General features: G+C 40.1%; 1 protein-coding gene across 1 annotated transcript in view; it reads left to right on the forward strand.

Annotated features, from left to right (window-relative positions):
• The window catches only part of robo3 (roundabout, axon guidance receptor, homolog 3 (Drosophila)), a 234,745-nt gene that overhangs the window by 197,837 nt on the left and 11,259 nt on the right, over positions 1-25,649 (forward strand). Inside the window, exons 9-20 of the mRNA XM_084730686.1 lie at positions 2,460-2,665; positions 11,909-11,990; positions 13,988-14,156; positions 18,163-18,329; positions 18,429-18,550; positions 18,637-18,853; positions 20,398-20,522; positions 21,019-21,205; positions 21,380-21,631; positions 23,112-23,151; positions 23,368-23,507; positions 23,698-23,979. Of these exons, the coding sequence (XP_084586812.1) occupies positions 2,460-2,665; positions 11,909-11,990; positions 13,988-14,156; positions 18,163-18,329; positions 18,429-18,550; positions 18,637-18,853; positions 20,398-20,522; positions 21,019-21,205; positions 21,380-21,631; positions 23,112-23,151; positions 23,368-23,507; positions 23,698-23,979 (1,989 nt within the window). The remainder of the gene's footprint in view (positions 1-2,459; positions 2,666-11,908; positions 11,991-13,987; positions 14,157-18,162; positions 18,330-18,428; positions 18,551-18,636; positions 18,854-20,397; positions 20,523-21,018; positions 21,206-21,379; positions 21,632-23,111; positions 23,152-23,367; positions 23,508-23,697; positions 23,980-25,649) is intronic.

The following is a 25,649-nucleotide window of genomic DNA, read 5'->3' on the forward strand; positions in this document are numbered from 1 at the left end:
TTCAAGTTACATAACATTATGGCCGTCACATGATTTGCATCATGACTTACTTCACTTGACATGACATGACATGACATGACATGACATGACATGACTTGCTTAACATACGTCTTTTAACCCAAACTGACTTTTTCCTAAACCAACCCAAGTTGTTGTTGCAAAAAATATTTTTAAAAAATGAGTTAACTGATTAAAGTGAAAATGAATAATGTTTGAAAATTAAATGGTTTAAACTGAAATTATTAGACACCCAAATAATGACAAAGAAGGTTCACAAACTATTTCTTTTGAGCATCTGAAACTTAAATATTCAAATTTATCTAAAGAAGAAAAGTAAATTATCCCAACAAAAGATTAGCAGTTGGTAAAACCTTTGTTAGTTTATTTTGAAACTTATGAGTTTTAGTTGGACTCAAAACTCCAAATTCTATTGCATCTTTTGAGTTGTCTCAATTTTTTTTTTTACAGTGTACAGCGATAGAGTAGATGTTTTAAATTTAAATGGTTAATAACCAGGTAATCAGGATACTGAAGTAATACTTTATTGACGACATATGAAAAGGGCTACAGATTTTAGTCTCCGGACACATGTGGGATCAAGTCATTGTTTTGCCTGAGTCTTAATTAGCTCATTGTGCTCTCTAATGCCATTTTAACAACAGATCCTCGACTTACCGTTCTTTGTCAACTTCATGTTTATGTCAAACAGAATTTGAAGTTGTTGCATCTCCGTCTGTAGTTTTTGATCAACATGTTTTGCATACTGCAAAGTTTTAAGTTTAAAATCATCAAATTCATGACTCCAGTCGATAGTAAAAAGAAAATATGTCTTCTCTTAATTATCCAACAAGACTATCCTTCCTAATAAGGACAGTTTCAAGTATATATTTCAAGTAATATTAATCACTGTATACATCAAGGTACTACTCAATATTTCATGTCAAGTGGTCCATCACTCCGACAGAAGGTAACTGTATCAACACATTCCTGCCCGAGGAAAATCTATGTCATCGATTTGCATGTTGAACTGGGGCAGGACCACAGAGAGGTGGACTTTAGAGCCTCTGGGAGAGGATGTTCTCTCATAGTGACATTTTAACATTTCGCCGTGGCAGGACAGGCTGTGATGTTACCGGCAAACATGGAGATGTGTGACCCAGAGAGCAAACAGTGACTTTCAGCGGTGCCTTTCTCTGTAAATATGGCTCCCAGGATCGTGATAACAAACTGAAAAAATTGCCAGTAATTGAAAACCCCCGAATAGATTAGTCTAATAGTTTAATATGTAATGGATCTGAAGCAGAAAGTGAGATGTAATTTTTTCCATTTAGCCTGTGATGGTTGGATAAAATGAATATTTAAAGCCCTGCAGCTTTTTGTTGGCCTCACGGATTGTGAGAGTGGAAAACACCAGACAGGATGTTGTGGATTTTGCGTTAAGCAAAGATGTCTGTGGGTTTTTACGCAGCCACTAAAACTGAGTTACCAGTAAGGTTTGATGCAATCTATTATTAATGCCGTTGTTCAAGATATTTGTGTGTATTTTGGACGTGAGTTGTGTTTTAGTGGGAAATATTTGAGCTTTCAAAACCCCCATTAAATATTAACATGAAGGTGACCACTAGAGTACTTAATGATCACATCTCAGGCCATGGATAGTCAGAATAAGCCCATGTAGTCAATACTGGCAAACAGCACTATCATACCACTGTGTGATACATACCTAGATTATTATAGTTCACTAAGGGCTGGGGAATATATCAATATTATATCAATACTACGATATGAAACTAGATATTGTCCTAGAGATTGTTGCATCATGATATCTCATATTTGTTGTCTTTTCCTGGTTTTAAAAGGTTGTATTACAGTAAAGTGGTCATTTTCTGAACTTACCAGACTGTTTTAATGTTGACCTTAACCTACTTAATCATTATAACCACATTACTAATGATTTATTATAAAAAATGTAATTTAATATTTTATGAAAGCACCAATCGTCATCACTGCAATGTTATTGCAATGTCAGTATCGAGGTATTTGGTCAAAAATATTGAGATATTTGATTTTTTTTTTCCATACTGGCTAGCACTAAGTTAACTAAAAGTAAACTACAAGCTAAAACAACGAAAAAAGAAAAAGAAACAATCTTGTATACTTACAAAACTAACTAAAATGAAATATAAATATACAGAAATGTATTTAGTTTTAATCTTCTTAAGTCTTGCCCCTGATGCTAAACGCTAAAACAAGAAAAACTCTATTAAAACTGAACTGAAATGAGCAAACCCATTCTGGAAACTAACTGGAACTAAACTGCACTGAAAACAAAACAAAAACTTATGACAAATACAAAAAGTATAATAATTCTTTGTATCCCTAGCTTATTTTTTGTCGTAACATAGAGAAGGGAACATAAGGTTTCAGTTCCAAAAGTAATATGGATTCATTCTTTATAGCACCTTCAGACCGCGTCCCGCCGATCATCCGCCAGGGGCCGGCCAATCACACTCTGGCTCCCGGTTCCACCACTCAGTTGCACTGCCACATCATGGGCAACCCCATCCCCAGCATCCAGTGGGAGAAAGACGGCCAGAGGATCCTGGGAAACGACGGTCGGATCAGCCTGATGGAAAACGGCACCTTCCAAATCACCAACCTGCAGGTATTTAAATGAAAGACTGACCAAAATAAACTGCAGACAGTTTACTGATTCATTATGACTAATCAAACACAAAACTAAAAACTTTTACTCGTGTGCTAATGTGCCTTTTAAATCCACAGCTTTTCTGTGACCTTCAGATTTATTTAAATCATTGTATATTTATGACTGCTTCTCCTTCCATGGCACCACACCTTCCAGTGAACTCATTAAAATGTGTTCATCTACATGTATCACTATTTGCACATCAAACACGACGCAGTTCACGCAAGATAAACATATTCCACATGATAACACACCGGTTTTAATTACAGGGAAAGTATGAAGCACTTAAACAGAGGACGTTTTTACGGTTGACTCAAATGACGAGTTTTTATGAGAGGAGCAGAGGTGGGGAATGTAGCAAAACCGCATCTGTGAGGCGTGATCACCATGTTAATGAGCGCGCGAGGCCATTAGCAGTCGTTAGCACCGTCTTACTCCATGCTAATGAAATCCTTTCTGCCCAGAATTCCCTCCTGGGTACGAGGCAGCACCTGAGGTCACCGCAGCCTCTGCGCGACTCGAGGAGGCTCACGCATTAATTGATTGTGGGTTCTCAATGATTAACGATCGCTGAGACTTGTAATTAAATCCTCAATACATCACCGCAAGTGAGGAGTGGATGGATGAGAGCGGGAGATAGAGATGGAGGATGACGGAGAGGAGGGGATAGAAAGAGGAATAGTTGGGAGTCAGAAGCCTGAAGTACATTTTTTATGCTGCATTCATGTGATGTGGGAATAAAAGGGAGTGACTTGACAGCTAAGTGCACCAACTTGGAAGTGCTTATGTTTTGGAACCCATTTTAAGCTGTCAAACACAACGTTGAAGTTCTCTGTAGACTTTGGTTCCGTTTGATCAGATTCTACACAGTGAACTGACATGCCCTCGCCTGACGCACTGTATTTGATTTTATTGTTTTACAGCAAAACATAACAACAAATGGTATTTATGGCTTTGGATTTCAGAGACGAGATCACAAACGTACTTGTAGTGATCATTTGTTTCATTTGAGATGTTGTTCCATGCGCTTCAGTTTCTGGCCTGTCAGTTATGTCAGAAATTGGAGACTTGAGTCCGTCATTAAAAGGAAAGTGAAAGAACCACAATTACACTGAAATGCTCACATGTTAACATGCTAACAAGGACAATGCAACATGCTAATTTTAAGCAGTTATAATGTTTACCATGTTCAACTTCTCACATGTGTTTCCACCGCATGGTACAGCTCGGTTCGACTCACTTGAACTCTTCTTTCGGATTCTCCCCATTAGCGGGTCACCACAGCGGATCATCTGTGCACATACAGACTGGGCCCTGCTTGATCGACTCGCTCTTTTTTAGTTTTCCATTGTCAGTTGGAAACCACTGATTGTTCAAAGAGAGTCGTCCACTCGATGCACTCAATGCACTCGACCCAGTTTTTAAAATATGGCAGCTTGCAAAACCACACCGTGGTCGATTGATGAAGTGGTTGCCAATGCAAGGATCTCAGAGGGAAAGGCTATCAGGTCGTGTCGAGACAGGACCCTTGGACTGAAGGAAAGATCATAGTTTGGATTTAAATGATCACTCTTGTCAGGGGAAACCATCTAAACCCCAGGTTATCCTCCAGTTTTTGTGTAGTGTTGCAGATTATGTCAGTTTCACCCGGCACCTAATACTAAAACAGTGTTGAGTCTGAGCCAGGCTGTACCATACAGTGGAAACATTGCATAAATTTTGCTTGTTTGCATATTAACAATTGCTAATGAGCACTCATACCAAAGTACAGCTGAGGCTGATGGGAATGTCATTAATTTAGTTGGTATTTGGTCACAAACCAAAGTACTGAACAAAAAAAAGTTCTACCTGATAATGCTGCTCGAGGCAAAGTTAAGGGATCACCAAAGTTAAAAACAATTCATCCCAAGTGGAACATAAATGTTTCTAGTATCTTATAAATCCAGCCAATAGCCCCTGAGGTGTTTGAAAACCTGCTAGATGAAAAGTCTGAGTATCAGCAAAGTCATGAGAAAACACCATCTGGGCACTGTGAATGTGTGCACAAAACGCGATGGTAATCCATCCAATAGTTGTTGTCTGGACCAAAGTGGTGGATCAACCAACATCCCCAAGAGCCACGCCGCTAGCGTGTCTAAAAAGATGTTTGTGTTTTACATTGTAAAAGATGAGTCTGGCTTATTACAGCTTGGATTTCACTTCTGTAGTTTTGCCCATTGTTTCTAGCTCAGTTTGGACGTCAGCCATCAAAGCTTCCTCCCATTAAAGAGGTTTGAGTCCATTTCAAGTGCAACATGTTTATTCAGCTTCCCATAATTGTATTATTCTAAGATATCAGTTATGAATTACTGAAATCTGGGAATGTGGAAACAGAGAAGTCAGACAATCAGGCAGATTTTTAATAACCTCCCCTAGTTAGCCAAATGTTGTAAAAGACAAGGTGAACAGTTAAAAAAATTACCCAAGCTGTCTAAGTATAACATTTAACATCCATCTCAGTTTACACACCAATATCTTGCTTCAGTTTCAACTTCAATTGGATTTATTTTTAGCAGTGTCGCAGCGTTTCAAGATCCCAGCAGGTCCATAAACCTGGTGATTCCAACTGGTGCCAAAGCTACAAAAATAACAAACGAGCTGTAAACTGAGAGTCTTTGTGTAACGTAATATTATCCACCGTCTTTAGAGAGTCAAAGTCGATACAGCTGAAAAAGTAGACATACTACAGACACCCATTTCTCAGATATTAATTTGATTATCTAGTCTGACCATTTCACTGTCAGTGTGGCTATTTCCTGAATGACACAAGGATTAAATATGCTGATATTTATCCCAAATTCCCATAAGTAAAAGCCTTTTATTTTCCCCAAGATGGTCGATTTTAAATCTACCACATTTTTCCATTTGAAAAGCTCTAAACATGCCTTTATGTGAGCTCTGCTCTGAATTACTTCCAAAATTCAAATGGGAAACGCATTAAACACAAAACATTGAGCACAATCTTCCCCTTGCATGACAGGAAAAAAAACTGAAATCCGCATTCATAAAACACATTTAACCCTGAAATAATCAGTCTAAATAAGTCGATTTCATCTGGGCCCCTGGAGGGGGACAGATGGTCTGTTTGTTCCTCGTACCCTGGCAATGAAGAGATGCCATTACCCTGGGAGCTCTGCCAGACACACACACTATCGCTGTCCCGCACTGGTGCCAAGACGCCCTGGACAGACGGGAAGTGTGTGTGTGTGTGTGTGTGTGTGTGTGGTGCCGGTGGTGGTGGGGTTTGTGCTGCCATTCTGCTAAACAGTTGATGTGGGCGTGGGGTATGGGGGTGTGTGCGGGTATGGCAAGGTAAAAAAAAAAAAAAAGGGAAGAGAGAAGGGGACAGTTTGGAAACAAGAGGAACCCAAACAAAGCCTGAGGAGTGTGAGGAGGACTGCTTGGACAAAGGAAAACAGATTACTGGGAGTAATCAGGTTAGGGCAGGAAATCGAGTTCATGTGTTGACTTTAAATCCCAGCATACACCGTGTTATAGTCGGTAATCAGATTTCACGTCTGCACTCTCCTAAAAAAACACTGACATCATTATCAACCTGCTGTGCGCTGCGACGCAGACGGCTGATGCTAACTGACTGGTTAGCAGGTGGTGGACAAAGAGAAGGAAAAAAGACACCAAAGTTCACATCACTCTGCTCGACTGGCAGATGGTTTCTGGGAAGTGCGGTGCAGAAATATCCTAAATGTCAAAGATGTAATCAAACTATTATGACAGTCATTCTCGAGAACTGGGACAAAACCATATTTTAAGGGGGGGTTTGATTCAGACTCTTCAGTTATGCTGGAAAATATATTTTATTTTAAACAGTTAGTCTCTAAATCTTGTAGCAGGCCAAGTGATTACATTTGTTATTAAAGCAGCCATTTTATTTGTTTATATTTGTTTTATAAGTTAGTTCTCTTAATGTTAATCAAAATACATATTTTAAAACATAAATCTTATTTAGCTTTCATTTAGAAGAGCTACAGAGTTGACATGTTACGGTTAAGACACATCTGATAGCAATATTATTTTATGAATTCATCAAAAAATAGAAAGTTTACCAGTGCTCGAGCAGTAATCTCACTTTTTTTTTAAACCAGGAAGTGAGACAGGGGTCCTTAGGTTATAGCTAACCCTTTTTATGCCTGATTAAATCATGTTTTTGTACAAATCTGATGGAGTCATCTGAACTTTAAAGAGCCAACATTTTCATAATTATAGTAGCAAATTGTACTACCTACATTATCAGAAGGTATAATTAGTTTTAGATTTTAAAGGCTTTTAACACATTTTTAAATTATCTGAAGTTGTCTGGGACAAGACTTTTTTGGCACAGAGCAAGTTTAGAAATGAAAAAGATTGAAACTAGATATTTTTCATTCATACAAATCATTAAAGAATAAATTTTCACCAAAAAATGGAATTAGAGTGTTGGTTTTAATCATTTTAAAGGTTTTTTTGGTAGGATATAATTTGTCCCAATTCTCTAGAATGAGTTATAAATAAATAAATATTCTCATATCCCCTCTTTAAGTTTGGAGCTCCTCTCTCCTGCTCCCCTCCCTCCTTTTCTCCTCTTTTCCCCTTGCCTCATCCATTTTTCAGCAATCTGTTTCGCGCAGCGCCCAGAGCTGCCGGCCTTGATTAATAGTCAGGTGTCTCGGCTGTTTACCCCACCCGCCCTCCTCGCCGATTCCCCATCCACCGATCAAACGCCACCATCTGGGGACCCGCTTTTTACCCCCGCAGACAGACGCACCATCAGCCGGCCCACAGGTCAACCCAAGGTCAGGGCCTGTAGAAGAGGAGGAGGAGCGGCGAGCGATGTTGTATGGGATGGAGAGTCACCTGTCCCGTGTCCTGCAGGACGGTCTTGACAAGCCACTTAGGCTTGAGTAATTCCTCTGTCAGCGTTACTGATGAGTGGGCCCAGATGCGAGAGAGGAGAATGGCCGAGGACGCGTGCGCCGCTCAGCGAGGCATTAGTCATGATAGGCTCTGCCTCGCACATCCTCTGCATAATGTATAAGGTTTTCAATGGGAATAATGTGGGCTGTGTTCGCAGAATAAGTGAATAAGGAGAGGCTGATTGTGTTTGCCGTGGATTGGCTCTGCATGTAAATTGATGAACCGAAACATCTTGTAGCAAAACAGATGAAAACTAATTAAAATTCCCCGTAACACTCCCACACACACCTGTACAACCATACACACACACACACACAGAGTGCAACAGGAGAACTATTTAGAGAGCCAGCAGCCCTCACAGGTGCAGTTAACATTAAAATACAAACACACTAAATACAGTGTACTGTAAATGGAGCCACTCTCGATATAATTGCTTGAGTTTTACATGACTCTGTGGAGCCTATGGATTGTAAACAAACAAGATTTTGTTTCGGCAAAATCTCACCTAAGACTGTGACAAATTTTCACACCTTATAAAATTTGCAACGCCTTTAAAACCTACATTGTCCATGTGCTCTACAGCACCACCAGTTGTCAAAAATTCCACAGGATACATTTAGGGATGTAAATGATGACGCCATCTGCGTTCTTTTGTATTTTTTTAAGGAAACACACTCAGCCATTAGCAAAAAGCAGTGACAGGAAAATAGCATTTTGACGCTAAAATATACATACTTACTTACATACTAGTTTTTGTTTGATAGCAGTTTTCTCGTTCCACCGTTTGCTGATGCATTGCTATGTTCCTTGGTGTGTTAGTTGGCATCAGACTGCAAGGGGATTTGGTGGTGCCATATTGTTTCAGGTAACGGTGAGACGATGTAATACAACTCAAAAAGTCCATTTGCAGCAACAGACGAGTTTTAGGGCAGTGGTTTTGCCTTCTGCTGGAAACAATAGAAATATGGCCGGCTATCACCTGACACCGGCTTAACTCCTTGGGTCGATGGCCAATGTTTTGGGGTTTCCGATGTAGCCAGCAGATAGCCAGATAACGGACTTCCCCTTCCTTGCGCCAGTCATTGTTAACAGTCCAGACGGCAACTTGAGATGCGAGAATGGAGTCGGAGGCTAATCTCTATAAACAGCTATGTGCATATTAAAACATACGTTTTAAAAAGTGAATAAAAAGTTAAATTGTTGTCAGACAATAGCTGATAGTTCCAAGATTGCATTTCAGCCAATGTGTTCCACTTCTTTTGCTCTCCACACAAACTGTTTACCTGCATCAGATGCCAAAATCTTGTCCTTTGCATCCATGTGCAGATATCTGTTTACAGAGATAACTTCACAAGTAATCTACTAGGAATGAGCATTTGCACATATTTGATTGGCTAATAAAGTGCCTTGATGACATTGCATTGCGTAGCAGTAAAAGGCTGAGCCAGGTTCGCCTTTAAAATGAATGAAGGGGTTTTCTTTCTGAACATCCCCTTGAAACTATAAATGAAGCAGAGGAAAAAAGACAGAGACAAAGAAGGAAACAACGAAAGACAAAAAAAAAGAATGTCCTGGAGCAATGAAGCTAAAGCAACAGACACATGTTCAGAGGCGAGTTGTTACTACCTCAGTGTCACATTGACAGATTCCCCAGTGTAGAGACCCCCAACATCTCCCTCTGTTGTAAGTAATTTCACAGCCCGTCTAGCTTTTGGCTTGCCTCCCCAAAAAATTTAATAGCCAGCATTCACATGTGCATACACACACACACACACACACAGGCACAGGCACATTTATCACACACCTCTTAATTACATCTGCTCATAGCCTGTCCAGAATGCTAAGTAGCTGTTGAGTATAAAGACTGGCTCCTCAGAAATTTCTAGACCTCTAGCTGGTCATTAAAATTCTGTCCTTTGATCCTTCCTTTAACTCTCCTCCTCTGCCGTGTAGCAATCAGACGAGGAACATAAAAGCCACCAGCTTGACTTTAGCTCTGACTTCAAATAGGTCCACGGAGAATATATCATTTATGAAAAAATTGAAATAACTACAATTGACAAAATGTCCAAGTAGAAGCAGTTAATTAGTGCAGATGTTATATTAAGGTATGCTTAATGGAATGCAAATATTCATATGCAATTAGCAATAATTGATGCCCAAGAGAAGCTATGAAAGAATAACGATGAACACGTTTAGATAAACATGCCCAGTGAATTGGCTTATGAAATTCAAATATTATCACCATGTTACTGATGAATAAGAGGAAGATCTATCAAAATTCATGATGTCACTTCACATCCAAATCATGCAAATGAAATCGATTCGCATTACCCCATGTGCCTTTAAAGTTCACCTGTCTGAGGACTAAAATTTTCATCTTTATGTTATTATATCTGTTCATGCATGAGTAATTGTGTCCCTGTTGTCAGCAATGCGTGCTTAGTTTCCATCCCAGATACTTATTCCAATCAGCCGCAACATGAAAACCACCTGCCAAGTTCCCCCCCATGCGGCCAAAACAGCTCTGACCTCTGAAGGTGCCTTGTGGTATCCGTCACCAAGACGTTAGAAGCAGACCCCTTAAGTTCTGTAAGTTGTGAGGCAGAACCTCAATGGATCATACTGGTTGTTCCAGCACATTCCACAGATGCTCAATTGGATTGAGATCTGGGGAATTTGGAGGCCAAGTCAACACCTTGTCAAAACCAGACCAACTTGTTCCATTGCTTCATGGTCCATTTCTGACAGTCACGTGCTCATTGTGGGTGCTTTGGGCAGTGGGCGGGGTCCAGCATGGGACTTCTTATCTCCTTTCTATCAACATGGAGCCAGGTTAGTTCAGAGTTGGTTCAACTTGGGAACCCTCTAAGAAGATATTTGTCTGTCCGTGGGCAAGACAGCCATCTAAGAGAGTCCACGATGGCGGACTCCATCGTCTAACATTCATGCTGAATAATTTTTTTTTTTCTTCTTCTTTGGATTTTATAAAACATTCGTTTTAGCCAGTCTTTTTGGTCACAAAAATCCCGCTCTAGATCAACAAATTGTTGGTGTTGATCTTGAACCAGTTTTCCAGGCCGAGAGCCAGTTCTTAGGCCGTTGACACTGGAAGAAAATTGGTTCTAATTTGAAACTGGGCACTGGCTCTGAACCGGCCCTGGAACTGCCATGAGCGAAAAAGAGGTATCGGCCTCCAGCTACACAGCCCTGTATGCATCCGAGTGTGATGCAATGTGTGGTCTGTAAACTTTCTATCAGATCCAGAATTCACTGTTTCAGCAATTTGTGCCACAGTGGCTCTTGTGCTGACCAGATGGAGTAGCCTTTGCCACCTACATGCGTCAGTGAGTCTTGGGCACCTTCCTTGGACCACTTTTGGTCAGTACTGACAACTGAATACTTTGAACACCCCATAATACCTGTGGTTTTGGAGATGCTCTGACTTAATCATTTAGCCATGACACTTTGCCCTTGTCAAAGTTGCTCAGGTCCTTGCAGCTGCCCATTTTTCCTGCCTCCAACATATGAACTTCAAGACCTGACAGTTCACTGCCTATTATATCGGACCCCTTGACAGGGGCCATTGGAATGAGATGATCAGTTTCTAGGAGCTATACAAAGGCAGCTGAGGTTCTTGAAGATATTTCACCTGTAATCTGAAAGGCTTCCAGGCTCTGAACTCCCGACTACTTAGTTAGAACTGAAGAAGCCTTTGTATAGCTCAGAGAAAGGCCGTGACCCGGATGACTGAGTCTTCACAGACGAGATGAACAACCTGCCAGCAGTTTTAATGTTGTGGCAGATCAGTATATTTGATGTCATCTCTGGTTTTTCATGCGTGGATTGAGAGGCGTCTTCCATGACCTCATCATGATGCTATAACCATGCAGAAAAAGACAGGAAGACAAAAGGCGATGACAGAGTTACAGATACGCTTTTTAAACATATTGGCACCGATGGGAGCTACAAGCTGCTTCACACTGATACTAAAAAGCCAATCTTACTTTGATGTGAAAGTGGAAAGAGTCACTTGGTCGGCTTTGTGTGAATAACAGCTCTCTGCTCTGCCAGCTCTTCATCCACGCCAACTTCCCTCTGCTCAGTATTCTGAGTACAAACATTCTGGTTTGAGAGATATGACATTTAGTCTCAATCACTGGTAATGGGTACATTAACATAGTATCACGGCCTCACTCACACACACACACATGCTTGCTGAACTAATGATACACATTTTACTGTTGCCAGGAAACGGACTCTGGGGTGTACACCTGCCTGGCTTCCAGCTCCAGTGGAGAGACGAGTTGGAGTGGAGTGCTCACAGTCAAAGGTAAATTGTCTCTGCGTGAATTAAATACATGCAAATAGAAACTGTATGAAGTGGCGACGCACAACAACACAGAGCTATATGATTTAAAGGAAACCATTTTCATCTGGCTGAAAATAGAAGTGTCTATAATCGCTCCTTTATTTCTGAGCTGTTATTAATTGTGAAAAACTTTGAAAAAGTCACTGTGTGACACTTTTACTGTTTTTAATTAACAGTACAAATGATCAGTTTTAGATTAAAGTGTGACTGCTGATAAGAAAAAAAGCACACACTGAGAAGTAATTCTTAATGTGGGATCTTTGTGTTAAAGTCTAACTTACAAGATAGTGTCCATTGTGACCATGAAACAAGCAGCTCGGTCCAATTAAAACACATAAAGAGACAGTTAGGACCAGTTGAAGTAGAATTGTGTGAGGTACTAATCCATAGTCACTGTATTACCCACAGAAGCAGCAGGAGCACCGATGCAGGAAGTTGAGCGATGTACTGCTGTGGACGGGGTCAGCAGCAAAACCGATTTTAGCCACCTATTAGAATATTAGATTTAGAATATTTACTCTGCTTTTACCTTGCCATCAGACAGCTAACACTGTTATATAAACCAAATATGTCTCTCTCCAAAGCAACCAGACTCCATTGACAAAGTCAGCAGTATTCAAAAAACAAAAACTTTTGCACACTTGTAGATCGACAGGTGTAAAGGAGAACACTACAGGTCAGTTTGGTCATTTTCAACCTATGCACTAGGGAAAAAAAGTAGTTGAGACAACTAGAAATTTCAAGCAAAATCAAACTCTTGAGTTTTGAAAAAAAAAGTTTTGTTAACCTATAATCTTCAGTTGAGATAATTTACTTTTCTTCTTTAGACAAGCTTGAATCTTTAAGTTTTAGAAACTAAAGAAAATGAGCTGTGATCTGTATTTGTCATTGTTTGAGTGCCTGAAAATTAAATGGTTTTAACTGAAAATATTAAAATATTAACCATTATTCACCTTCACTTCTGAAATGCAATTTATGGGGGTTTCTTAAACTCAAAGGTCCAAGTTTACCTAAAGAAGGAAACTAAGTTGTCTCAACAAAGAAACAGTTGCTGATCAAACTTTTTAAAAAATTAATGAGTTTGAGTTGGGCTATTGCAGTACACAGCCATGAAATTTTGTTTTTTCTCAAAACTTTTTCTCTTAATTTTTTACAGTGTGGTCTTCTCTTATCTATCTGACCACCTACAGGTGTGCAAAAGTTTTTGTTTTTTGAATTTTACTGATTTTGTCAAGTGACTTTCGCTTGACAAAATCAGAGAGTGAAGGAGATATTTTGTTCAGCTGCTGTATTGTGGTGAGGTAAAATGACTGTTTTTGCTTGTTTGTTTCACTGGTGGCTTTGCAGAGAGTGATATTTAGCTTATACATCGCCAGTTTACTCTCTGAAAAAGGCTGTCTAACAGCAAATATTAACGTCTGTAAGTCCATGAATTTGAAGCAGTTTTCTGGGGAAGTTTAAAACATGCTGTCATTTGCTTTGTAATGGAGAGATATCATCAGCCGCCGACGCTGCAGCTCAAAGCACACTGTCATCTGAACCATAGTGCTTTGTGAGGCTATTCTCCACATCCCATCAAGCTTTAGTACATAAAATATTTCAAGCTGTAGAGATTTCATTAGTGGTATTAAATGAAGGAGTAACGACTTAACAAGCTCCTCTGATGACACCTTAGTTTGTTATTTGACTATTAGCGTCGTAATGGTTAGTTAAGATCTAATAGTTGTCATGAAGCAAAGCAAAATTGTAAAGTGTGTTAGAACTGAGCCTGTAGCGACGCTGATGCAAATGTTGAGTCAATGTTAACAGGATTACAGGGGACATTATGAAACGCTAATGCTAAAGGTGGATGTTACAGTTTAATCAAATGTGCACCCTGTGCACGTCCTGTCTCCGCTTTTATATCCCCCCCCCTCCTCATTCCTGCCTCCATCTTTGTTTCCTCCCTCGCCATCCAGAGAGTGCAGACACATCTGTGTCTCAGGCCACGGAGCCCTTCCAGCTGCCAGGCCCGCCGCACAAACCCATAGTCACTGACGTGTCCAAGAACAGCGTCTCTCTGACCTGGCAACCCAACGCCCACGAGGGAGGAGCCGCTGTCACCTCATACATCATCGAGGCCTTCAGGTGAGTTTCGTGAAAACCTAAGCTGCTGCAAAGTTTCCACCTGGTATCAGTACATCTTCACAGCCATCATTCATCGAGGATGAATGAGATTTTTCAGTCTCGCCTGTAGGCTTTTCAGCAATTAATTTTGTCAAAGTGTCCCCTTCTTTATTTAGCAGTCAAGGTTCCTCTTAAAATGTGACATTTCTAATGCAAAAGTATTGGTCTTGCCTGAATAGAAAACCTTTTCATTTTGGGACAGTTAAACAGCTTCACTAAAGCTCAGACTAATGAAATTCTTTCATGCTTTGCTGCTTTTTAAAGTGAGTCGAGTCTCCGCATTTATTAATTATTATCAGACCTTGAAAAGAAGACTCAATTCACAAAAAACACAAGCAGGACAATTTGGTGAATAAAATGTACAAGGAATGTTACATTTTCTTCCTGGTTTTATAGGGCAGTTTGGTCAGTTAAGAGATGAGAAAAGAGTTCTTCACATGAAGATAGGCATAGAATGGTCATAAAAAGAGGGATAGAATACTATAAGTAATAATATAGAAGTTTGAGAATAAAACCCAAAATATAAAGTTTTAAATAGAGAGCATGGAATGTAAAAAATCATTTTAAAAGTAGTGCAGTATATTAGTGCAAAGGAGAGCATGAAGCCTGTATCAGAAAAGTCAGCTAGTGAAAAGCCTGAAAAGTGAAGAAGCACCTTTTTAGCTTTCTTTGAAAAATACTTTGTGAACTGGCGTCCCTGATATCTGTAGGTAGTGTGCTCCATAACTTTGTGCCATAATTGACAAAGGCTGAACCCCTGATTTTCTTTCAACTGTTTCTGGAAACCAGCTGCAGATGATCGCAGTGTCCCTGGTATTGAACAAGGGAATTAGCGATGTAGCCTCGTTCCATTAAGGTCTTTGTATGTAAGGAGTTTTAAATGTTGCAGGAAGCCAGTCCAGAGCAGCTAAAACTGGACTAATGTGATCCCTTCTTTTGGTTCTGGTTAATAGTTGAGTTGCAGAGTTTTGAATGAGCTTAAGTTACAGTAATCGAGTCAGCTTGAAATAAAGGCATGAATCAGTTTTTCAACATCTTTTTAATTTATAAATAGTCATACTTCAGGTGTGTTTCCAAGGCGAAAGCGATAATATTGTAACAAATGGAGAAAAGCATGAAATCTCCATATTTTTAGAGGCCAAAACCAACATTTTCTGCCATTTTTGCATAATAAATTACTTTAATCATTAATCAATTGTCAAAATAGACTAATAGTTTAATTTTTTTTTTTTTTTAACACTTTCCTGGTTGGGCTGGATTTACCATTTTATTTGTCCTGAGCAAGCAGGCAATAATTATTATTGAGTCCCATTTAGGCTGATTAGTAGGAATTTCAGTTTTGTTCATATTTAACTTTAAGAAATTATTGCTCATCTGTGTGTTTGTTGCCAAAAGACAGGTAGTAATGGAGTTTATAGTTGCAGCATCATTTGGTTCAACAAAGTTGTGCAGTTCAGTGTCATGACAAGTCACCAAAACTTGTTTAAGAACTCAGACACATGCATACAGCTCCTAGTGACAGACATATGAAAGGACTCTGCGGTCTGTCTTGTTCTCATGGCTAATCTCGACACAATCTAGACATGAACCTGAACGCACCTCTGAGAACCCTTCAGGTCCTGCCACCTGAGAGGAGGTCCACCTTGGATTAATTAGGGGGGACAAAGTAGATTTAGCTGAGCAGGATGGGTGGCTCTGCGGATGGGAGGAGGCCTCCAGATGAAGACAGGCAGCGTTCTGTGGAAATGTGTCCTTCCAATTCGATAAAGAGGGGCGCACTGGCAGAGCTTAATCAGATCCAGACGTCCACCGTGGCCCGTGGGCGGCAGCAGAGCGTTTCCGAGTAACGCAAACTGATTCTTTATAAAGCAGCTGGAGGGGACCGCTGGGATGTTTGCAATAACATTTCCATGCCTGAGGTGCTAAGGTTTGTTTGTAGGAGCACAGGGAAGAGCGCGAGGTCGGGGCTTGTGTGTATGTGTGTGTGTATACATATGCAATGTGGAATAGTGTTTATTTAATGTACAAAGGCAGACTCTCCATTCTCCTCATGGGCCTGCATTCATTTTCTCTTTTTTGGGGCCACAGCCTTGTGTATGAGTGTATGAACTCCCTCCGAGCATCTCTTGCACAAAGTTACCTTGACTGTAGCACTTCCACAGTGCAGCCTACGCTCACACACAGGAGATGAGTATTCATGAGTCGTTTTCCTCTTTGGTCTAATTGTGCTAGTTCACCACAAACCCTCACAGCACCCTTGGGGAAAATCTAAAAGTGTCAAACAAATGGTCGGGGAGGCCTTTGTGACTGCTGCTCTGCCAAGGTGACAGTAAATTCACAGAGAGGCAGGGAGAGACGGGGAGGAAGAGGGACCGGGACGGGGTTGAGGGGTGGCAGGATAATGCATCTGGGGGAGTGCCACAAGGCTAAGAACATGCCCTCATTTCCTGTCGGCAGCTGTGCCTTCTTACAAGCCTCATTACATTATTCATCAGCACAGCAAATTGTATCATTTGGAGGAGATCTTCTATGAGCACAAACTTCTCTGAACCGGGTGACTTTGCTCACATCTGCTATTGTTTACCAGATAAGAAATATTAGAGGAAGACAAAAATAGATGCTGCTATCGCCTGGAGATCTTCTCATGCATTGTTTAATTGTGTGGCTGCACTTCAAATCAGCATTGCAAAGCACTCCTCAGTGCAGCATGAGCCACTCTTCTGTATATGTAGTTGTATAGTGGAATGTGCATTTAATGAAGTTTTTTGAGGTACTTCTGTCCTACCTGAGTATCTTCTTTTTGCACCACTTTATACTCCACACTTCATAGACAAATATTGTACATTTACCCCATAAAAAACAAAAACATATAAACCAATCAGACTGCAGACTGTATTAATTGTCATTTCAAATATATACAGCAAGTAGAGAGAAAAATTAAACAGTGTCCCTCCAGGAGCTACATGGAGGCTACACAGAATGACTGAGACTACACAGAGCTATGCAAGAGCCTACACAGGGCTGTATAAAATATATGTGTGCTATCATGTAAAAAAAATTTGTCTGATCCCATAGGATTCCTCAGGTCTGGCTAAAGATGTTGACAGACTGTGTAAAAATACCAAGACAATACAAAGTTAAAAGAACTGTTTAAAAATAGTAGAAAATGTAAATATAAATGTAATAAATGTAAATGTATGCGTAACTGCCAGAGATGTAAACAACTGTAAACATAAATATAATTGTTGTAAATGTAAACAATGGTTTTAAATATATGTATAACAGCTGTATTTGTAAACACAACAGCTGTAGATGTAAACAGCTGTTATAAATATAACCCTAACTGCTGTAAATGTAAACACAACTGCTGTAGATGTAAACAGCTTGTAGAAATATAAGCATAACAGCTGCATTTATAAACACAACTGCTATAGATATGAACAGTGTTTTTAAATATATATATAACAGTTGTATTTGTAAACAACTACTATAAATGTAAACATAACTGCTGTAAATGTAAACATCAAATCAAGTGTCAACAGGAAGAATACGGACGGTCATAATTATATTTCCAACAGGTTGTTTTTTTTCCATCTCTTCCCTAATGGTTTATGAACCAAATAATCAATCAATCATTCAATCATTCATTCATTATGGATTTATGAATGAATGAATGATTTAATGAATTTGCATAACAATCATTTGTTACATCTTTGTAGAAAATAATAAAAAATTTGCTCCACCTCACAACACTGAAGTGCAGCCTACATGACATATTACACAGTCATGTGCATAAATTCTATAAATGTTAATGTGCAGGAGGTTTCAGTGTACAAGTATCAGCTGTGAAAAGCCGTGTAGAGCAGAGGTAAAGTTGAGATGATACATTAGTACCTGTGTTGTCTTAGATTTCAAATTTGGTTGGAAAATATCACATCATAATTTTTCTATCCCTGTCCTTTTACAGCCAATCAGCAGGCAGCACATGGCAGACTGTGGCCGATATGGTCAAGATGGAAACACACACGATCACCGGCCTCCTCCCCAACACCATCTACCTCTTCATCGTCCGAGCTGTCAACGCCTACGGCCTGAGCGACCCGAGCCCCATCTCTGAGCCCGTCAGAACGCAAGGTCAGTCTGCACCTCTCTGCCGCCAAATAAAACATGACTGCGCTAATGCACCGGCAGCAGCACTCTTACGGAGAAGTGAATTTGTGTGTTTTCCTTCAGACGTGAGTCCCACGGGTCAGGGGGTGGACCACAGGCAGGTGCAGAGGGAGCTGGGAGAGGTGGCCGTCCAGCTGCAGGACCCCGTCACGCTGACAACAGCCTCCATCCGAGTGTCCTGGACTGTGAGTGGAGCCTTTTTTTATTCAGGGAAGGAGATTTTTAAGGTCCGTCTTTTTCTAATTTTCCCTCCTGTGTCACCCACCATCAGGTTGACCGTCAGTCCCAGTTCGTCCAGGGCTACCGTCTCTTCTACCGACCCAGCGGGGGAACCTGGCTCCTCCAGGACATCAACTCCCCCTCCGAACGCAGCACCGTCCTCACCAGCCTGCTCAAAGGAACTGAGTACGAGATAAAGATCCGTCCCTACTTCGATGAATTCCAGGGCAAGGACAGCCGAACATTACTGGTTCGAACCCCAGAAGAAGGTATTAAATCTCTTGAAAGGCGTCTGCACCACAAAGAAAGAAAGAAAAACCTCTTTTAATAAACTAGGCCAGGTTTTCTTTGACATTGCGGGGCCTTGAAAATGGCTGTTCATTAGCCCGTCTGACACCACATGAATCTCAGTAATGTTATCTCATTTTGGGGTTAATTTTATATCCTCTGCAATTTGGGTTCATTTATATTGATCCCTATTTTCATTAAATTCAGCCTCCACACTGCAAATTCTGCAGCCTGAGGTTCACAGCAGCTTTATATTGGTTGATGCAAACTCTAGATTAAAAACAAGGGAGCAGGCAATTTTTTTTTTCTGCCATCAGCGCTTATAGACTTTGGATCGACCCGTCTGAGTAGCTTAGTCTGACAAAAAAACATTATTAACTTTTTAAAGCACTCGATAAAACTTCATTTCCCCTCCTGCTACAACTCACTTTCATGTCTCTGGACTTGTGTTGTACAAGTCCGCACTTTTCTCGCCATGAGCTGTTTGGTTTTTGCAGCTTAAATGTTTAGTTCTCACTTGTTAATCAGTATTTTATTCAGTGTGAGCAGGTATGACATGAAGTTTCAAACTATTAACTGCAGATTTAATGTCCCGCAGTACAGATTATCAGTACACACATACATCAGAGTATCAGCCAAACTACCATAATGTCCAAATGGTTCTCGCTCTGTTCTCTGAGATTCATACTGAAGAGTATTAGACATTATGAGAAGATGGTTGAGATGTTGAAACTTAAGACAAACTTCCATATTAAGGCCATTTTTTTTTTAAATATATTTATTTTGAAAATTAAGTTAAAATGTCAACAATAAAGCAGAAATACTGCATCAATTTTGTTTTCAACATTTCAACTTTGTCCCTGACATTTGCAACTTTTTTGTCAATAATTTGAGTATTTTCTACATTTTGGACGGTTTTTCAATTTCAGTTTTGCCTTTGTTATTTGGGACTTTTTTCCCCCAACGCTTAAATTTATTTTTGAACATTTCAACTTTGTTTTCAAAATCTTCCTCACCTGATGTATTTTTCCTTGTGCCTGGTACTAACACTGAAAGTTCAACGTTCAAATGAATAAATATATTTAAAAAATTTTACAGTGGAAGGAAGGCCTTTGTAAAATAAATGAAAAATTCTGACATGTTTTGGAAAGTAACTAGGTGTAACTGTGCCAGATTATTATTAAAGATATGATCGCATAATCGAAGGCATCTTTTGTACCAGCTTTGTTTTTGTTTTAATATGCTGCTTACATCTAGTCATTACAAATTAATTTTGTCCTTTAAAGTTATTTTTTGATTATTGTTATTAATATAATTGTTTATAGGTTCATTATCAGTGTTACTTTTTATCTTATTTTTGGATGACACTGTGTGAAGATTGTTAACATGGGGTGTTTGTGCACATCTCAGTGTGCTGAAATGCAAAATACCAATACATGTGTTTGTCAAACAGTTATTCCATTCACTGTGCTCACTGTAAGGATGTTGATGAACTGAAATGAATGCTGTCCCTCTCGTCTCACAGTCCCCAGCGCCCCGCCCAGAGCTGTTACAGTGACAACAGTGAAGCTAAGCAACAGCTCCAGCATCAGCGTCTCCTGGGAGCCTCCACCCAGCCGCATGCAGAACGGCATCATCCAGGAGTACAGGGTAAACACCTCAGCATGCAGCACATACTTCAACATATTTGAATGGATTCATAATGAGATTTCCTTAAATGATTTTGCACTAGCCACAGAAATATGTAGATTAGATGAAGTTTTTTGAAGGTTTTTGGAGGATTGTGGGTAGAGCAGAGGAGGCTGCAGTTCAAACTCAGGAAGATGACCCTAATATTTTTTCATTCCTTGTCAAAGGAGATGAAAATGGCTGTGTTTTTAAGACTTCAAATAGAGAGTACAGCACACTGCTTGCTGCTCAAGTTCAATGACTACTGTATATTTAACACAGGGAACATCTGACTGTGCTTTGATGTCGTTTTGAACAGATCCAATATTGCAGCCTATAGTTAACTATTTCATCAGTGAAGGAAAATGCAAATACACTCTCAGCTGAGGAACGTACACTGACATGGATCTAAAACCACACCAGAGACTGAACTGATCTGCATAACAAATTCACTCCCAACTCTGCGTATCCCAACCAGGTTTGGTGCGTGGGCAGCGGCGGCGGCGACAACCAGACGCGCTACTACATCAACAGGACGGTGGACGGAAACACGCTGTCCACGATGTTGAAAGGCCTGATGCCCGGCGTGCCCTACCAGGTGGAGGTGGCGGCGGTGACCAGCGCCGGCATCGGAACTCGCAGTCAGCCGGTGTCTGTCCTCATCAGTGAGTCCACTGATATATAGCACAATGTCTATCATTTCTCACCTGCTTTAGGCTTTGGTTAGGATGGATTATTGCATTTGTCTTCAAAAATATTGGAGTTAAATAAATAAATGAAATGCACCAGATGGAAAAAACAACAGATTAACAAAGAAAATGCTAAATTTATTCTTCCAGAGCCACCTGCTGACCAGCCCTCTGCACCAGGCGGCGGCGGAAGTGGCGGAGGCACCAGCGACAGCGGCGAGGAGAGCAGCGTGAGCCTGGCCGAGCAGATCACCGACGTGGTCAAGCAGCCGGCGTTCATTGCGGGCATCGGTGGAGCCTGCTGGGTAATCCTCATGGGCTTCAGCGTGTGGATCTACTGCCGGCGCAAGAAGAGGAAGGAGCTGAGCCACTACACCGCCTCCTTCGCCTACACACCCGCAGGTCAGGAGGAATGATTAAGATGTGTGGAATGGTATTTTTGTTATTGACCCGAGGCTCTTTCTGGCTGCTGTCTGATATGATACCTGGCACTTCTGGCAGAAGTCGTGTGAATTACCTAAAGTGGCATTCAATTGTAGCCCAAGGCGTTTCACATTTAAATACATCTGGGAGCAAGTGTGATTCATTTAGTAAAAACAGGAAAAATAGCCACAGTGTTTCCTCACATTGGTTAAATTAGGCCTTGAGTACTTGTATAACACCTCTACATAATGTACATAAGTAGTAGTGTGCTGTGTCATTTACTGCAGCAGTGCTTTCTCTTACTCATATGTTACTTGACCATGAGAGACTCCGTTCAGAGGAACAGATGCATGATTTAGTGTGGATACACAGTGGATACATCAAACCTGATGGAACTGAAAACATTTCTGTGGAAATAAGAACAGCTGATCTTACATAATATAGTAGATACACAGACTGAGTCACACATGACTTAATTACTTGATCCCAAAATGAGAAATGCTGCTATACTTATTTATTTACTTTTTTCTTACCAACTTACTTACTTACTTAGTTACTTATGTACTTACTTAGTTGTGTACTTTCTTACTCGCGTAGTTACATACTTAGTTACTTACTTATTTACTTTACTAACCTATTTATTTACTTAGTACTTACATCCTCACTTACTGACTTACTTATGTACTTATTTACTACTTGCTTACTACGGACTTACTCACTGACTTATTTGTGCTAACCAACTTACTTAATTACAGGCATAGTTACTTACTTATGTACTTTCAAGTCAAATTCAAATTAAGTCAAATTTTATTTGTAAAGCCCAAAATCACAAGTTGCCTCAGGGGGCTTCATTAATGTACTTACTTAGTTACTACTGACTGACAGACTTACTTATGTACTTACTTACTTAACATTTATTTATTTACTTACATACATGTGTACTTACTACTAACTTACATACTTGCTTTATGTACTTACTTAGCTAATTATTTACATACTTACTACTGACTTACTTTATTACTTACTCCTGACTTACATACTTGATTACTTACAACTGTGTGACTCACTCACTTATTTACTTACTAACATACTTGCTTTCTTACTATTTACATATGCACTTATTTACTTACAACTGACGCACATACTTACGTACTCCTGAGTGACTTAGTTACATACTTACTTACTACTAACATATGTTCTTATTTACTTACTACCGACACACATACTTAAGTACTACTGAGTGATGTACTTACTTAGATACTTGCATATTTACTTACTTATTCTCTTATTTACTTACTACTGACTTACTTCTTCACTTACTTACATGCTCTCTTACTACACTGCACACACTATACTAAAATATAAAAATAGGATGACATTTTTAAATATAAGCAATTAGGCCACAGAATGTAGCAACCATCCCTCCTCATCCCTCTGTCTGTTCCTCTGTCCTCTGCAGTTGGTTTTCCTCATGGAGAAGGATCAGGACTCAATGGAAGGTAATTAAATTATACCAACATTCATATTCTGCTGTGTATCTGTATTCTGCCTAAAGTCACAGTCATCAGTAGACTGGACTGATGATAGCGAATGTTTCTCACTGGTCTATTCATGCAGCTTTTTCTTTGCCGCTCTTTGTATCTCCATCTGGACAGTTGTTGCTTTTGTACTGTGTCCCGCCATGTTCTTAAATTAATGCCAGAATGTCTCTGTAGGCCCGGCGTGCTGGGAGGCAACATGGGCAACTACCCGTGGCTGGCAGACTCTTGGCCCACCACCAACCTGGTCCACAGCGGCAAAGAGGCCGTCAACTGCTGCACAACCAATCACGACACAGCTGAGAGATACTACAATGGTAGGATGCTGCTTCAACAGACTAGTTTGTCTGTTTTTGTATTAATGTACTCATGTAAAAGCTTTAAAGTTTACTAGTGAAGTTGAAGCGTCATTGATACATAGAAGCATTCAACTTAACAAAACCAAGCTAAAAGACTCAGAATAAAGCAAGAAATAACAATGCTAAATATTTCCTCCACCCCGTGTAGAAGCTGGAATCTCCAACTACCTGAACCAGACTGAGAAGTACAGCATGGGCGGCTCCACCGAAGGTCCCATCTACAGCACCATCGACGCCACCAGCGAGGACCTGCACAGCTTCACGTACGCCCAGCACACCTCCACCACCCCCTACGCCTCCACCTCCATCATGCCCTTCACCAACCAGACGCAGGCGCCGGCCCTCAGCGGCGAGCAGCAGGATGACGGACACTGGATCACCCAGCCGGGACCATCTGGAGCTCAGTACGCCCAGCCGGACCGCTGCAACGGTGAGGAGGGCACAGTGAACGTGACCTTTACTGTCTTTGTTCAGTACAGGCAGAACTTAATGCTACAGCTGTTTAGTTCCCAGCATGCAGAGCTAGATTTTAAAAGCAATGCATTGTCTGGCAGCAGTTTGCCACCGTTCTTCTATTCAAACACTGCTCCTGATCCTGATTTAGCCTTTTCCAGCTTCGCCACCAGATATTAAATGATATCAAACATCTTTTCTGTTTTGCTCTTAGCTTTTCAAATGTTATTATGACTGTAGGATGTCTCATATTCTGCATTTATTGGACAATAGTTTTCTATTATATTTTCACATTTATCTATAATAATTTATTTCCATCAGAGTTGAAATGATCAGTTAGGTAATTATTTTCCAAAAATACCAATAATTGTCTAGTTCCAGCTTCTTAATTCCCACTTTTCTTTGCTGCATTATATTAAACTGATTACTTTTGTGTTTGAATTGTTGGCTTGAGAAACAATAATTGGAAGATGTCACCCTGGGCTTTAGGAAATGGTGTGTTTTCCAACATTTCATGAAGTGAAAGATGAACTGATTAATCATCATTACTTGTAAATCCTAATTTCCATTTTTGTAGTATTTTTTTGCACATATATTTTCTGTCTAACCTCTTTACTTTTGCTGTGTTTAAACGTGATCTGTGAGTGTGAAAAGCGAAAGTTAAAGCTGTTCAGTTTTTACTGGAGTACTTGCTTTTAAAAATACTTAAGTATTCAAAGGTACACTTTCTTTTTGACCTGTTTGATACCAAGTTTCGGTACCCACTGATACTGTACTACTGTGTTTATTTAACAAGATTAAAACATATATTTTTCACTTTTGTCAGTAACACTAACTCTTTGTTTTGACAAGCTAACTATCCGTAACATGATATGCGAGCAGAGGAGTCACATAGCTGCTCCCAATATGACATGACTTGGTGGGCAAATCCATAAAAATCCATAAAAACTGCAACCACTACAAGCACAGAAAACTTTGTTAAAAATGTTTATCTGGAATAAAACAAAGGGTTTGAATATGACAACATGTTTTCTCGGGTCGGAAAGCGAATTTTTGTAGTCAAGCGAACACTTAAAATGATATGAATCTTTCTTCATTTCAGAAATATCAAACATGGTCTTCAGATGCGGCAGCGGCTGCTCTAGGGAGGAATCGTCGTCTTTATCTGTTGTAGCCATCGTTGCTCTTACCAGCTCCGAGTTCAAAGGGAGCTGTTCAAGAAATGCAGCAAGCATTTTGAACTTGACTGACCCCGGAGGAATAGTTTTACTGATTGTTTTTTTCTCAGCATACAGCCTATCACATTTTAGAGAAGACAAGAAACTTCAAAGCCATGCTTCAAAGTAACAGGAGCCTTCATAGAATTGAAGTGGAGTATAAATCAGTATTTGCCTTTCTGATATAATCAAATAAAAGTCACGAGTTTCCAAAAAAAGAAAATAATAATCAAGTAAAGTACAGTACACAAGTAAATGTGCACCCTTGTCTATGAATAAATTCACTTCACTCAGCATCAGTGCGGCACACAGGCGAAGGAAGCTTTTTTGTAGGGTCACGTGAAAATAGTTCTTTTAAAAATCTCATTTCGCTGCTCCATTGTGCCCTCCTCCCACACCTATAGTCATATCTTTGAGCCACAGGCCTGCT

Source organism: Lutjanus erythropterus, chromosome 11 (assembly GCF_056507025.1).
Source record: "Lutjanus erythropterus isolate fLutEry1 chromosome 11, fLutEry1.hap2, whole genome shotgun sequence".
NCBI classification, from domain to species: Eukaryota; Metazoa; Chordata; class Actinopteri; order Lutjaniformes; family Lutjanidae; genus Lutjanus; species Lutjanus erythropterus.